Source organism: Cenococcum geophilum, assembly GCF_001692895.1.
Source record: "Cenococcum geophilum 1.58 unplaced genomic scaffold K441scaffold_61, whole genome shotgun sequence".
Classification (NCBI taxonomy): Eukaryota; Fungi; Ascomycota; class Dothideomycetes; order Gloniales; family Gloniaceae; genus Cenococcum; species Cenococcum geophilum.
Window position 1 is genome coordinate 925269 of NW_027137619.1, and position 16919 is coordinate 942187.

General features: G+C 36.8%; 2 protein-coding genes across 2 annotated transcripts; both read left to right on the forward strand.

Annotated features, from left to right (window-relative positions):
* Window positions 1-5256: 5256 nt before the first annotated feature.
* Window positions 5257-5835, forward strand: K441DRAFT_668294 (uncharacterized protein). The gene is made up of 3 exons (XM_067649976.1): window positions 5257-5406; window positions 5450-5689; window positions 5747-5835. Exons 2-3 carry the CDS (start codon window positions 5544-5546, stop codon window positions 5829-5831), a joined length of 231 nt encoding a protein of 76 aa, XP_067498529.1. The 5' UTR covers window positions 5257-5406; window positions 5450-5543; the 3' UTR covers window positions 5832-5835.
* Window positions 5836-5852: 17 nt separating this feature from the next.
* Window positions 5853-6605, forward strand: K441DRAFT_668300 (uncharacterized protein; the record flags this gene model as incomplete). Its single annotated transcript, XM_067649977.1, has 3 exons — window positions 5853-5913; window positions 5993-6145; window positions 6445-6605. A coding segment is annotated over one exon (153 nt), but the record flags the coding sequence as incomplete, so codon positions are not given.
* Between the last annotated feature and the right edge of the window lie 10314 nt (window positions 6606-16919).

Sequence of the window (16919 nt, forward strand, 5' to 3'; positions counted from 1 at the left end):
AAATCTTTACAAAGATAGATCTAAGATGGGCGTACTATTAAATTAGAATTAAGGAAGGCAATAAATAAAAGGCAGCCTTTAGGTTAAAGAAAGGATTATATAAACTATTAGTTATACAATTTAGGCTTATAAACACACTAGCAACGTTTTAGAAGCGTATTAATAATATATTAAAAGAACACTTAAATAAATTTGTTATGGTATATCTTAATAATATTATTATCTACTTAATAAGTAAGGAAGAATATGGAGAATACATTAAATGGGTTTTAAAGAGACTATAAGAAGAATAGATGCTAGTAGCAATTAAGAAATATAAATTCTTTACTAGGAAGACAGATTTTGTTAGATTTATTATTAAACTAGGCCAACTTAGTATAGATCTAAAGAAGATTAAGGCTATAGTAAATTAGCAAGAACTAGAAAATATAATATAGTTAAGGTTATTTCTAGGGTTCTGTAACTACTATAGAAGGTTTATAGCTTAATAGTTAAAGAATATTAAGCCACTTATAAGATTAATAAAGAAGGAAGAACTATAGGTATAGGGAAAGGAACAAAAGGAACTGCTTAAGAAAGTTAAATAGTTATTTACCTAGGAGCCAGTTCTTAAAATCTATTAACTATAGTTAGAGATAGTAGTTGAAATAGATGCATTAGACTATATACTAGAAGTGTACTTTCTATAGAAATATAAAGATAGATGGCACCCAGTAGCATACTATAGTCAAAAGATAATACTACCGGAACTAAACTATAACATCTATAATAAGGAGTTGTTAGGTATAGTTGTAGTACTAAAGAAATAAAGATCATTCTTATAAGGTATAGAAAAACTATTTATAGTTAAGATGGATTATAAGAACCTAATAGGGTTCCTAATAATAAAAGAACTTAATTATAGATAGGTTAGATAGGCGGAGATACTTACGGAGTACTATTTTAAGATTTAGTATACTAAGGGTATAGAGAATACACGAGCAAACGCTTTAAGTAGAAAGACTAAACTATAAAATAATAAAAAGCTATTAGGGGCTTTATTGCAAAGGGATATAGATAGACTAATTAGGTATAATTATCTAAAGATTATAGCAATATAAGAAGAGAAGACCTATAAATTACTAGAAAGTAATTAGATATAAAAGATCCTAGATATATAAATAGAGGATTTAGATTTAGAGTAGTATAAAAATTAAAAAGCGATGTACGTACCAAGATCTATTATAAAGGAGTTTATTAAGTTATTTTATAAAGGACTAATTTAAGGATATAATAGAGCTATAGGCTTAGTGTTAAGACTTTAAGAGGAGTATATTATTAATGGAATCTAGGGACTAGCTAGGCAAGTTATAAAAGAATATCCAAATTATTAAAGGAATAAACTAATAAGGTATAAGCTATATAGAGAGCTACAACCTATTAAAATACTAAAGAGACTATAGGAGGTTATATTATAGGACTCTATTATTAAGTTACTAAAGTTAAGAGATCTTATTACCAGATAAGATTATAATGTAATCTTAGTAATAATAGACAAGCTTATAAAGTAGGGATACTTTATAGCATATTTAGAAGAAATATTAGCAGAAGATGTTACTAGAATCTATATTAAAGAAGTATTTATAAGATATAGAGTACTAAGTAAGATCATATTGGATAGAGATTTAAGATTTATAGCAGCATTTTAAGAAGTATTCTTAGCAGAGCAAGGAGTTTAAGTAGTAACTTTTACTGCATATTATCTATAGACAGACGGTTAAACGGAAAGATTAAATTAGACACTAGAATAATATCTAAGGCATTATATTAATTATGCACAGAATAATTAGGTATCGCTATTACTAGTTATATAGTTCGTATATAATATAACACTATAAAAAGGAATAGGTATATTACTATTTAAGGCGAATTATGGATATAAGCTAAGGACCTTATTATCGCTATATTAAGTAAAGAAGATAAGTAGTATAGCTAAGTAAAGAATAAAGAGTTTAATAAATTTTTATGCAGACCTTATGGAAACAGCTAAGGTGGTATAGTAAAGGATGAAAAAGTACTACGATATTAAGAGATCTAAGGGACTAGATCTTAAGGAGGGAGATAAAGTATAGCTACTATACAAAAATTTTAAGAGTTAACGACTAAGTAAGAAGTTGGACTACGTTAGACTAGGACCTTTTAAAATTATATAAAAAATTTCATTAGTTATATTTAAGTTAAATTTACCAGCTAGGATAAAGATCTACCCTATACAGCATATTATAATGCTAGAGCCAGTATACGGGAATATTAAGCTACTAGTTTATAAAGCAGATATATATAGAGGACAAGAGGAAGACAAATAGTAAGTTTTAAAGATTGTTAATTATAAGGACGTAGATAATAAAATATAGTATAGAGTAAAATAAATAGGCTATAATAAGACTACCTAGGAGCTACTAGAGAACCTAAAGAACGCTATAGGAAAGGTACAGGAGTATTAAAAGAAAAAAGGTCAGGCAATATTAATAAAGGAAAATCGCTAAAGAATAAGTTACCTAAGGGGGACCCAGGAAGAGCGACTGCCGAACTACTTAGAGTTATTTCCTTCTCTATTAGAAGAGAATCCATTCTTTTATTACTAAGTTCTTATAAACCTTATTAAACAAGTTTCCACTCCTTTAAATAAACCTTCTTACGGATATATTCTAAACGCTAAAGACGGGCGTAAGCTAGACGCTAAGCTTTAAGAATATATGCGGACTCTTCTAAGGTATATTAAACCGTAAGCAGCGCTAAGGATAGCTTACTATTAAGCTTCGCAGCGGTAGATTAAACACAAAACTTTATAATAAATTACTTAGGGAACTTAGAGACTATTAAGAGTTATAGGACGCGCACACTTAGCGTTAGAAATTAAGCGAATATTGCAGGACGATTAAACGTTTACTTTAGTGCACTCCGTATAAAAAGAGGGCTGTTAAGATAGAGGACTTGCCAACGTAATATACACTAACCCCTCTTTTATATAATAAGAACACGGAGATAGCATTATCTTGCTAAGAGATAATATCGCAGCAATGGTACGAGCATAACGTTACGCGTGTAAAGAAGAAAAAGCTTTAGGCATTATAAGTAATAATATTAACCAAATTAATTAGATGGATATTATACCTCTAGTAAATAACTTAGAGATGCTAGGTATCTTTAAAGATAAAGATAAAGAGGAGGGAGATAGTGTTATNNANGCTTTAAGTACAATATTATAACTACTTAGAGAAGAGTTAAAAGAAGCTAGTTAGTTAATATAGGCACGGTCTAGGATGGAACCTATAGAACTATATAATAAGGAATAGTAACTAAGGTTATATAGGGTGCTATATAAGGAACAAGAGGAACGGGAGGAACTTATATACCTTACGTATACTGCGTACTTTATATATAAGAAGGATTTTATAGGAGTACGGTTATATATTTAAGAACCCTTAATCCCTACCTAGATAGTTCCTTCCTTATAGTAATTCTCAGAATATAATTAGAGTTAATCTATTAGGCAACCACTTTACCAGTTATTATTACGTTGTTGACTTACTTACAATACCTATATACCTAGCCCATTAACGAGTCCACCGTAGTTCCTGCTATAAGGCTCCGTTATATCTTCCGTAGTTATAAGAAGGATATTTTGTTTTCCCTTAGTTCTAGCTATAGATGCTAAAANAGGTTTTTCTACTTGCAGTTTTAATGCAAATAGTTAATTGACTTTGTTTCGTATAGAGAAGGTATCTAAAGGTTAGTCCTTTTAGTCTGTAATTAGAACTAGCTTTCTTTCTTATAGCTGCTTTTTCTTACTTCTAGTAGAAGTAGAAGAAGTAGGAAATGGTAGTAACGAAGAGGATAGAGAGGACAAAGTAGGGAGGTCCTTCTTTAGCCTCTCTGCGTAGGTTTCTTTAGTAGGGGCTACCTCCTTACGGAGAGCTCTTACTTCTTCGACTAGTCTTTTTAGGACATCTTTTGTCTTTTCTTTTTCTTTTCCTTTTATAAAGGGGTTTTCTCCTACTAGGACACTACGTGTATAGTCCTCTAGCTGTTTAACTTGTTCCTTTTTGTTTTCTTCTTCTTCTTCTTCTTCTTCTTCTTCTAGCCCTTTATAGGCCTGGGTTAGGCTATCTAGAGCCTTTTATAGGTGTTATTCTAGAGAAAGGGGGGAGAAAGATATACTAGGTATACCAGCCATAAAAGTCCTTAGTTTAGTTATCTTTTTTACAGGTTTTTGGTTTTCTTTTTCAGTAGAAGACTAAGGATGTCCTCTTTTTTCTCCTGTCCCAAATAGGCCAGGAGAAGGAGAAGGGCCAGAAAAAGTGAATGTAGATATAGACTCATTATCACTTATTTCTATAGGAGGTTTCTTTTTAGGCCTACCGGGCCTTGGCATTTTGTGTCTTATAAGGGGGTTTTCCTAGTTTTTACTATCCTTATACCCTTTTCTCCTTACTAATCCTACTAGAAGATTTCTGGGGAGATTAGGCTAAGAGGTAGTAGAGAAACTAGCCCCTATTTTATAGTTTTGGTATTAGTGGTAGTGGTAGTAGGTTTAGTGTTCCTGTCCATGCCTCGCTTATAAGCTAGGGCCACCCTTAGAGAAAATTTTCTATTAGGGAAAGGGGGTAAAACGACAAATAAATCCACCTCTAGCTCGCTAGGCAGTAGGAATTAGGTCTTAAAAGTTAGAAAATCGATTGTTTTTGATGGTAAGATGGGTATGCGTAAGTTTTGGAGTATGGCGCTACCTTTTAGTAAGGTTGCATGTGTGGTAAAGGTTTTGTTATATAACATATAACTAGGAGCTACTTATAATAATTATAGTAATAAAGCACTAGCGATATTATTATATAGGAAGCAATTATCCTATTAAAGTCCTTATAGACTATAATAGGCCGTCGAAAACGGATTCTGCACCTATATATAGTGACGGCTACAAACCTAGGTCTTTGAAGTTCAGACCCTGTCACGGGACTCACACGCTCTCACGTCCCTGCGCGTTTTGACGTTCTTAACCCGTGCTTACGTTCGTCCCGAGACACCTACGCACGTTCCCCTACAACCCCTATTTATACCCGACCTGGCACACGAAGAATCTTCTTCTTCATCCAAATGTCTTTGTATCAACCACGCATAGTTACGCGTACGTAGCCTTCTTCAATTACTACCCTGTTTAGTACATTGTATTCCAGCTCGTGCCCACTTCCGTAATACTACATTTAGATCCCTTTTCTATACCTAGCAGGCCTGTGGGCTACTGGTCGCGGAGTATACCTTTCTACGCCTACGGGGTAGATACAGGAGCTGCTGGCTGTGGGTAGACTAGGACGCTGGGGTTCTGAACTAGTACGACAAGTCTCCGCGCCGATTTGCATACGGACCCGATAATAAGATACCACGCCGATACGCCTATAGAATTACGACCTACCGACAAGATATTGCGCCGATACGCCTACGACCTTAATGGCTTATATCCTACTGCTATTACGAACAGGCACGTTACTGCCCCTCGGTTTGACCTAATGGCTCGCATCCTACTACTACACGAACACGAACACGAACACGGAAGCTGGTATCTTACTACTGTCCTATTGACCTACACGTACTGCCCTACGTACCAACAAGACCTCGCGCCGCTACGCCTGCGAAATGAACCCAATAACCCGTTGTGCCGATAAGCCTACGACCTAACCCGAACACGACTAGGTAGAGCTTTGCTCCCTAGACCCCCAAACCCTGTCGCTTGTATTGTACTGCTACCTAAACCAACAAGCCTCGTGCCGATACGCCTACGAGCCGAACACGACTAGGTAGAGCCTCGCTCCCTAGACCCCCGAACCCGTCGCTTGCATCGTACTGCTGCCTAAACTAATAAGCCTCGTGCCGATACGCCTATGAGCCGAATCTGTCGCTGGTATTGTACTGCTACCTACCCGAACCGATAAGCCTCGTGCTGATACGCCTATGAGACAACCCGTCGCTGGCACCGTACTGCTACCGTCCGAACCTGCCGCCGAAGCTCTCTACATCTGATACCCGAATTGTCCTAAGCCGCCCGAACCTATTGCTAGCATTATACTGCCGCCGCCGAAGCTATTTGCATCCGATACCTAGACTGTCTTAAGCCGCCCGTTGCTTATATTGTACTGCTACCCAAACCGACAAGCCTTGTGCTGATACGCCTACGAGCCGAACACGACTAGGTAGAGCCTCGCTCCCTAGACCCCCAAACCCGTCGCTTGCATTGTACTGCTGCCTAAACCGACAAGCCTCGTGCCGATACGCCTACGAGATGCCCCGTTGCTGGCACCGTACTACTACTATATAAACTGATAAGCTCCGTGCCGATTCGCCTACGGAACCCGAACACGTCGCTAGTACTGTACTGCTACCCGAATCTGATAAGATCCCGTGCCGATATGCCTACGGAACCTACGCTGGCACTATACTGCCACCGATAAGAACCTGCCTACAATACGAATACTGTACCGCACTGATAAGAACCTGCTAAGAATATGCCTTACCACGACCACGAACACTGTACTGACCGTACTATACTGCCGTTTAGGCCGATAAATACTGCCTAAAACGCCCATTTTGGACTAAAAATTGGGGTAATTTTTTAGGGGGACCTGGAGTATAGGAAGGGAAGGCCGTAGAGCTGCTAGAAGCGAGAAAGGGACTATATAAGCTTTAGCAATGCGTCTCTAAGCGGCGAGGATAGGAGTGTAGCTAGCGATAGAAGCTAGGCTATGCTTTAGGCCTAATAAGTCAGTGGCCTAATAATTAAACATAGAAGGACCGAACTGGAGGAGCCTGTGTAACGGAGGACGTAGAAGGGCAAAGAAGGCTAACGAATTTTTTTTTCCCGTATTGGGTTTTTTTCTGGTATATATAACACGACACGCCTCGCAGAAGCTTGGAAGTAAGGGGGGGGTACTATTACGGGACTCACACGCTCTTACGTCCCTGCGCGTTTTAACGTTCTTAACCCGTGCTTACGTTCGTCCCAAGACACCTACGCACGTTCCCCTACAACCCCTATTTATACCCGACCTGGCATATAAAGAATCTTCTTCTTTATTTAAATGTCTTTGTATTAACCACGCATAGTTACGCGTACGTAGCCTTCTTTAATTACTACCCTGTTTAGTATATTGTATTCTAGCTCATGCCTACTTCCATAACAGACCCAGAGCCAACGCAGAGACGTTGTATAGCGCGTGTAAGTAGGACCTAGTGGTTATATGCGTCGTAGGGCATAGTAAAAAGTTTTTATATAGGATGGTGAGATCTTGAAAACTACTACCGACGGTACCCCTTTATAATATAGCCACTAGTTCTCCTACTAAGCACCTATATAATCTAACGTGGATAAATAGCTTTTAAAAGCATCCCCTAGCCCCTAATGAAAAGCATTAATGACCTTATATTAACGGACGAATAAGCGTATAAGTAAATAAACGAACGAGTAAATATACGGCCCCTCCTAACCCCTAGGGCAGTCGCCCGCGGAGTATGCGGTCACTTGCCATTTTCAACTACTAAATACTACCTAGCAGCTTGGATTGCAACCTACGGTTTTCCCTATCTCCTTTTAACGGAGTAGTAACCCTTAGAGAGGGCCTAGCTGGGGCCTAGGTATAAAAGATACCTAAATACACATAATATCCCGCTCGCTTATTAGTATTACAGTAGTTAGAATAGATAAATCCCCCTTACACCTTTGATAGCTCTAGGGGGGGGGAGGTAAGACGTATATGGTAGTGGTTTATATAAGAGATAGTATATAGGGGATAGGTAAGATATGGGATATAAAGAGACAATAAGATACAGCAATCGATTAGCAAGGCCTAGCTAGGACGTAGTGAACCCTAGCTTTGATAAGCTAGAGAAGGAAGTAGTGGTTCCCAAGAAGTTTAAAACATCTAAGGAGGAGGACGTGCAGTAGGCCCGTAGGGCCGCTGCTATGTACAAACATGGCAAATCGGGGTTTTTTATCCTACTGAGGCTGCTCATAGGGTTTTTCCTCCCCTAACTGCAGGGTTTTCTTCATATAAATTATAAGTTTTCCCCCCTATAACGGAGTAGTCTGCGTGGGCCAAGATAGGATCTATATTAGACGTTAATTAAAGAACTACTACTAGACTATAATAACCTAGAATACTTTATAACTATAAAGGTGTTAAGCGGTTAATAAGCGAGATAGGTAGAAGCACTATTATAGTACAACTTTAAAATTATATACCGCCTAGGAAAGATAAATCCTACTAATAGGTTGTTAAGACGTCTAGATTACAAGATAGGGAGAATTTAGGACAGTATAGGGGAAATAATCTCTATATTGCAAAATTTGCTTAAAAAAAAAAGAAGACTCTTTCCCTAGAACTATAGAATTTCGCGGTAAAGTAGAGGTCCTAGTAATATAGCTATAAAGTAATACAATTATGGAGCCGTAGGATATAGTTATAGACTAGGTTATAGACTAAGCAGATATTATAAAGTTGGCGTACCCTAAAATTAGTGAGAATTGTATAAGATATGCTAGAGGTATTACGGCACCTTTAACTTAATGGTATATTAGCTACAAGTTTTCAGATCTAAGGGGGATAGGCAAAATACCTATCCGTAGCGTGATATACTATATAACAGTAAGAGAATTTACTAGCACTAATAGTTTAAAATACCTTATGCCACGCCTTAAGTTTATAATAGCGGTAGGCAAAATAGAAGCAAGTAATCTGTATAAAACCTTTCTAGATTTTCTTCTTTAAGCTTAATAAAAGGACACCTTCGCCTCTAGGGAGAAGTAGAAAGATATAGTAGAGACTAACTTAACTAGAGTTACTAAGAAGCTATAGCAGTAAGACTAAAAGGGTCTATTACGCTTTAAGGGTACTATATATATCCCGAAGGACTAAGCAATTTAAGACGAAAATTTAAAGGTCTTCTACAACGACCCTTTTAGGGGTTACTACGGTGCTAATAGAACCCTTAAGGCTGTTTAAAGGAAATACTTTTAGGACGGAATGTCTAAAGAGGTTAAGGACTATATATTAAGGTGTAATATGTGCTAAAGGATATAGATATCTAGGCATCGCCTATATAGTAAGTTATTAGTGCTTCCTATTCCGTAGGGACCTATATTAGAATTAATAATAGATTTTATTATAGGCTTACCCCCTACTAAGACAAGAACTAAAGAGGTTACTAACACTATTCTAGTAATCGTCAACAGGTATATAAAGTTTTTAAAATACTTTGCTGTTATAATATTAATTACGGCAGTGGAACTAATAGACCTGTTTTTAAAATAGTGGCTCTTATTTAGTACGCTAAGAGGAATTGTGTCTGATAGAGGTACCGTATTTGTAAGCTTTACAGTGTGGGAGAATTGCATAAGCGACTTGATTGTAAATCTATGGAAATCGAGTAGACTATATACAAGAAATAGGTGGCTAAGGTTGTCGGAGATACCGACGATGATTTGTAACTGTTACCTAATTGGCCACTAGGCCGCCATTGCCACTCAGTCGGTAATACGTAATGAATAGGTAATAGAAATAATCGATAGGTAGATATCAAAGACAGGGGTAATACAGTAATGAGATATGATGGTAAAAGACATATGAGTCAAGAAACGGGTGGTGAGTCGTAGGGTGAGGCGAACCTCGGTAGTCGGTTATAGTATTTAATAGTGCATTTTAGTCTTTATTCTGTCTCTTATTAAAAATACGATAAAGGATAAGTACTACCTTTTACCCGCAAATAGACGGGCTAATAGAGCGTCTAAATGCGTTGTTGGAACACTACCTCCGCTACTATATCAATTATTAACAGGATAATTAGATATTGTAGTTAGCTTTAGCGCAGCACGTATATAACATAAGCATCTATAATAGTATAAAAATGACCCCTTATAAAGCATTATTTGGGGTAAAAGCAAATGACCCCTAGAACGTTAAGGACATTATTCCTAAAAGAGAGGCACTAGTAGCGTCTAAAAAAATTAAGTAAATAAGAATTCGTAGAAAGGAACTTAAAAAGCACTTACTAGACGCCTAGGCTGTGCAAAAAGGGTACTATAACGAAAAATATATGCTAAAAGAATTCGAGATAGGAGACAAAGTCTTACTATTTATAAAAAATATCTAAATAAAACGTATTAAGAAGAAGCTGGATTACCAGTAGCTTAGACCCTTTAAGATAGTTAGGAAAACTAAAGGAAATTAAGCCTATAAATTGGAATTGCCGAAATTATATTTAATATATTCTATATTTTATGTTTCCTTACTAAAGCTATACTAGAGAAGAGATAGTATAGAACTATTACTACTTAGTGAAATTAATAGGGAACTAGAATGGAATATAGAAGATATTTTAGACTAAAGATAGCGCTAGAAGAAGCGTGAATTTTTAGTTCGCTAGAAAGAATACTCTTAGGTATATAATAGTTGGGAACCTAAGGAGTACCTTTAGCTAGGATATAATATAGCAATTAAAACCTTCCTAAGGACTAAAGATAAAGATTTAGTAACGGTTCTGGATATACCACAAACGAGATAATAGGGAAGACCCTATAAATTAAAACTATAAGGTTAAGCATAGGCATTAAGAATGAAAATGTTTCGCTATTATAATAGGGATCTTAGAACCCTATAAGGGGAAGCCTATAGGACCTATAGGAGAACTATTAGGGATACTATCTAAAGAAGACGCTGTTTAAGAATAAGTAGTAGCAATATAAGAAAAGGCCTTAGGGATTTAGAAGGACCCCCTAGGGATAAAAAAAAAGAGTATCTAGTTTGGCACCGGAGATATGTAGTAGAGTTAATAATATAAAGAGGAGTAAAAGGACAGCCTATAAAGAATTAAAATTTTTAAAAAATTATAAAGCACCTATAGGAATATTACCCGTTTATTATATATAGGGATTATAATAGTGCACTACCTTTATAAGAATTGTTACCGAAGCTTAAAATAAAGGTATCCCTAAAGTATAAAATTAATTCTTAATAATAGGGCATTTTAGAGGCACCCAAGAAGTACTATATAAAGCTATTTTATAAAAAGAAGAAGAGAGCTAGGTAATAACTTAAATACTAACAGCAGTAATAAGAGCCTCCTCTTCCATCTTAACGTCATTATTAATAGTATTATTAGCTCCTCTATCCTTGAAAGCATTAGCACTTCTACTAATATTCTTTTTAGAATAACAGGTACTAGAAGGACTAGCATAGGCGGGAGACTAGTAAGGAGAACGTTTATCTTAACGTTTATTACTATCCTTAGTATCCCTAAGTTTTAAATTGGCGTCTAAGCAGGGATTAAAGAGACGTTAGCTAAAGGAGTTAGTATAGTTCCTAAGTAAGTTACTAGAGAAACTTACCTAGCTAAATTAGCCTACATAAGAGTATAAATATTATTATTAATAAGGGTAAGCTGTTTATATATACGCTCCTAGATACTATATATCCGAGATTATTATATCTCTATAGTAGTAAAAACCCTTATTAAATTAAAGAGTCTATAAGTAAGGGAAGATACCTTTTATCCCCGCCTATTACTATTAAAATATTAGCGGAAATCTTAGATAGCGCGTTAGAGCCTATAAGTCTTATACGTATAGATAGCAGGGATCTAGTATAATTAGCGAAATTTAAAATAAGACGGAATGGGAAATATTAGGACGTAGGTCTTTCTCCTACTACAGTAATAGAAGTACTTAGATTTATTTTTGCCGGAATAAGGCATTTTATAGACGTAGGAAGGATCCTATATAAGAGCATAAATATAGCAATAATAGTATTTTAGGGAAACTGCTATAGGAGTAATAGATACTGTCTAGGGCGTTACTAGGAGAGGAACGATACTGCCGCCGGTCTAGGGACGCGTAGAAGGACTATAAGCCATTATAAAAAAATACTCTAAGAAGTTAGCATTATTATAAGAAGATAAGGTAGGGATCCTATTACCTATAAACGCGTTAAGAAAAGATAATAAGGTAGTAATAGAAGTGCGGCTAAAGATATAGAAGCTAAAAGGTAAGATATAATGAAAATAGCCTATTTAAAAACGAGATAAATAGTGTTATTAATAAAAGGATAAATAAAAGACAATAACTTATAAACAGAAAGAAATTAAAATAAAAGACATTATTATTAAAACCCATTTAGGTAAATAGGGATAGTGGTTAGTTAATGCGTTATACTAAATAACCTCTAAATCCATTTATAACAAATTCCTAAAATTAAAGAGGTAAATCCCACTAAATTTTTATTACTATTATTAAAATCCTATTATAAAAGCACTATAAGGAGCTAGGGTAGAAGAAAAGCAGAGAAATAAAAAATAAAGTAAAGTTCCGCGCTAGTAAAGAGCTAGCAATAAGCCGTATTATAGAGTACCTTTTTACTAAGGGTTTCCCTAGTGGTTTTAGCCGGAACTTTATAAAAGCTTAGTAGAGGCGAAGTCTTAGAGGACTAAGACCCTAAAAAGGAAGGTAATTGTAATAGAATCCCCTAGGAGGTACATATTTAATAAGACGGTAGAAGGTTTTATTTATGTCCTATCTATATTCTAAAAGACATAGTTAAATAGGTTAGGGGCGAAAGGTTTTACTAGCGTCTTAAAAGAAATATATAGGAAGCTAGTTCCCCTTTAGAGAAGAACTAGCGATTAGTCTCTAAATAGAAGTGGTTAGAAGTATTTGTTCNTTAATATATAAAAACTTATTCTACCTTCTACTTACCTTTAATATACCTTTAACTTACCTTCTACTTACCGGTGACACTGTTAATTAGATAATTATACGTTCTGTCACGAACTCAGTCAATCGAGGCACGAGCACGGTATAACACGCATGCAACCTGTATAATTGGATTGTCCTACGACAAGGATATCAAGCTGAGGAGCAGAAGGTGGAGGGGATGACGTCTATATGTGTGCGCCAAGTCCTAAGCAAGCCCCTGACTAGATCTGTTACGGGTGCCGTAACACGTTCCGGTTAAGCTAGCCTCTTATATCCGGTAACGCTATAGTTACTATATATATATATATAGAAGGGACACTTAAGGTATAAAAAAGAAGAAAGGGGGGTATTGCTAAAGGCTTAAAATAATATTATATAATAAGGCTTAGCATCTAAAAATCTAACTAATTAGATAACTTTAACTGCTGGTTAAAGTTCCTAGACATTTTAACAATATTCTAGTTATATAATTACACTTTACCGCAACCTAATGGCAATCTAATGGTAATTTGCCCTTACGTGGTAATATATAACGGTTTAACTCTATAAAGGCTCCTATCCCTTAACCCGTCAAATTTCGTACTACGTTATCGATAAGGATCTGGCCAATTACGTAGCTTAGATATTTGGTCGTGCTAAGATATTTGAAGCCATTGATATTTAATTCTCTCTTAGCAGAAGCTCTATATAGGTTCAATCCTTGGTATTAAGTTGATTAAGATAAGGCTGCCAGCACGCCGTCTTTATACAGAATGGAATCCTGCAAATATTGCAGCCGTAGAGAGTCCTCGCTGCCCTCGCCGGCCTCTTCTAATCGCTACTCCCTTGTGGCTTTTTAACTGTGTTCTCTAAGAGCTCACTAAGGGCCTTCCTTCGTCCTCTATGTTGCCGATTAGTAGTTTTTCTTCCAGCCTTAATATAAGCCGAGTAGCTGCGCTGCCTCTTCCAAAGCTTAATAAGCTTATGCTCCTCTATAGGCACGTAGATAATATCATTTGTAGAGCGTCAAGGGGGTCGTAAATGAGTCTCGGTGGCTTAAGTTAAGCGCTGGAATAAGGCCTTGCGAAGGTCCTTCCGAAATTGCTTATAGGACTCCTTGCGGCTAGCTCTATAGTTAAACGGCTTGTAAGACGATAGTAAATAGTAATTGCCTATTACTGTATTAAGTAGGAAGCTAAATAGAGGCTTCTAAGTCTTCCGTTTTATCCTTAGTATATTATAATAAGACCGTAATTAATCCGTAATATCCACACTATATATATAGCAATTATACTCCTCTATAAAGACAGGAATCTTAAGCTCTTTTTGTAGATCGTTGCCGAAGACAAGACGAGTTATTTGGGCTCTAGTAGAGGTATTTACGGGCCGCTTTTGTAGAGAGAGGACGTAGTCTTAACCTGGCGATATATGACGTCATTAATAAAAGTATTATAGTATTAAGTAGAACTTACCGTTATGGACAGTACTTATAAAAAGCACTATATTAGCATCCTTCTAGGCGAGCTCTAATACTGTAGAGTTCTTAGATAGCGAACTATATAAAGTCCCCCATAGAATCTGGGCTGCGTAGGTAAGTTTGAGCTTAATAAGTTGAGGATCCATCTGCTCTGTAGGAGTCTTCCGTTTATAGCGGCCAGAAGATATATTACCTTCTTCGTCCCTTAGTTCCTCGCGCCTTATTCTTATTATTCTAACTATTCCAGCTACTCCAATTCCAAGCTCTTAAAGGCGTAAAAGAAGCTTAACGCTTATAAAGAGGTTATTAAGCCAAACGACGTGTTTTCCTAGAGGATAGAGCCGCTGCTTAGTGAAGTCGTCTTCTTGTAGTAGGAAATCAAGAACTACTGCCTGCGTCTTTAAAAAACCTTCTTTAGTAAAGGAAGTATCTAGATCGACAGGGCCTTTATTAGCCCCTTTAGCGTACCACATCCAATCTAATACATAGCCTTCGTTGCCAAGAATCTATATTTTAAAGCCTTCTGGTATTGGCTTAGATAAAATATTAACAATTTCCCTAGCACGGCCAGTAAAGCGCTGAATTGTCTTATCGATAGTAAGGTAAGCTCCTAGCATATAGAGCTTCCGGCAGAGTAGTTGCAGGTGCTTAGAGAGGTCGTTAACACGATCAAATATTGTCCTTCGCTGTGGGGTATTGTTAGGTAGAGGTTGCGAGGCTTAAAAGTAGCGGTCAAGTTGTTCAAATCAAGTCTTCCCTATATAGTCTTTGACTATATGAGAAGCTCCATTTTCGGTTAAATCGCCCCAGTAGTCCTCTACACTAGATTCTGCTGTAATTCCTATATAAATAAGTGTACCGAAATACGCGTATAGTTCCGTCCTTAATGTTAGTTTCCACGACCGAGGGTACCTTAGTGCTTCCTTATCTGACGGCTGATGGAGCTCTGCAAACTCATTTGTCCACCCTACAAGCTTATCTATTATATCCTCTGTAAAGAATAAACTAAATATCGCGAAGGCATCACTTGTATTAAGGTCAGGTGGAAGATTTGGCTGGCCATAATCGTGCCAATTGTCAATTTCGTAGGGTTTAAAGCTGGGTATTGGCTAAGGCTTTAAAGGAGGGTTTTTTGCAATTCGAGTCGGCGGAACCTTGTATTGTGTGCTTTAAACAATATCTAGGTCTCTAGATCGAGTAGAGGAGACCATAGTGTAGTAGAATATGGCATTGAATACTATCTAGTTTCTATGGAAGTTCTGAGCACGATGTCTTGTTGTTCTATGCACGGACCATATTCTTATCGATAACGTAGGACGCTGACGGGTTAAGGGATACTGTGCTTTGCGAAAGTATTACGAAAATCAAGATTAAGCGAGCCTCCCCCCGCATGCGCTTGCTTTATAAAAACGCTTCTACAACTACCAAAAATAAGTCTTATTTTATAAAGCTAATAGATAGAACTATAAAATAGATACTGCTTTATAATTTTAGATATATAGCAACCTAGTATATAACGTAGTAGTAGAGCTTTAAGGGGTAGTTAGTATTTAGGCTCGAGAAACTTGGAAAGCGTTGTATCTTGGCTGTCTTGGCAACGAAAACCGCGATTTGAACGTTGTACTCAGCCCAACGCTCTACTACCTAAAATTCCACAACCACGTTATTTACTAAGCTGCTACGTATTTAAAATTATAAAGCAGTATCTATTTTATAGTTCTATCTACTAGCTTTATAAAATAGGACTTATTTTTGGTAGTTATAGAAGCGTTTTTGTAAAGCAAGCGCATGCGGGGGGAGGCTCGCTTAATCTTGATTTTCGCAATACTTTCGCAAAGCACAGTACGTAGTCGGCAAGCCAACGGGCCATGCAAGCCTCCGGCCACCCCATCAAAATCGCGAAAGACGCGACGCGTTACTCAACTATTACTTCAATGGCTACACCACAACAAGAAAACCCCCTTTTTCAAGAGGGTAGACTTATTCTAGCTCTTAATGCCTATAAGCAAGGCCAAATCTCAAGCTTCCGATCTGCCGTAAAGATATACGATATACCCCGAATAACAGCCCAGTAACGCAATAAAGGCATTAAACCGAGACGCGGTTCTACTGCCCCAAATCGCCGTCTTACACTAGTACAAGAAGAGAGCCTTAAGCAGTAGATTCTATTAATGGATTAACACGGTATGCCACCTAGGGTTGCTACCGTACGGCAGATGGCTAGCCTTTTGGCTACCTAGCATACCAAATTACAACCAGTTGGCGAGCGATAGGTACACAACTTTATTAAGCGCCATAATGACCTATAATCTAAATGGAATCATAAGTATAACTACCAGCGTGCTAAATGCGAGGATCCTATACTTATTTGAGCCTAGTTTAAACACGTCTAAAATACAAAAATTCAATATGGGATTCTTAACGAGGATACTTAGAATTTTAATAAAACTGGCTACTAAATAGGTGTTATTGCAACTGCAAAAGTTATTACTAGAACTAATAGGGCTGGCCGGCCTAAAATAGTACAGCTAGGCAATCGAGAATGGGTTACAATTATTGAGTGTATTAATGCCCTAGGGGTCGCAATTCCGCCACTTATTATTTTTAAGGCAGTAATATACTAAGCTGCTTAGTATAAAAACAATATTATCCCATACAACTGGTTAATTAGTATTAGCGATAATAGCTAGA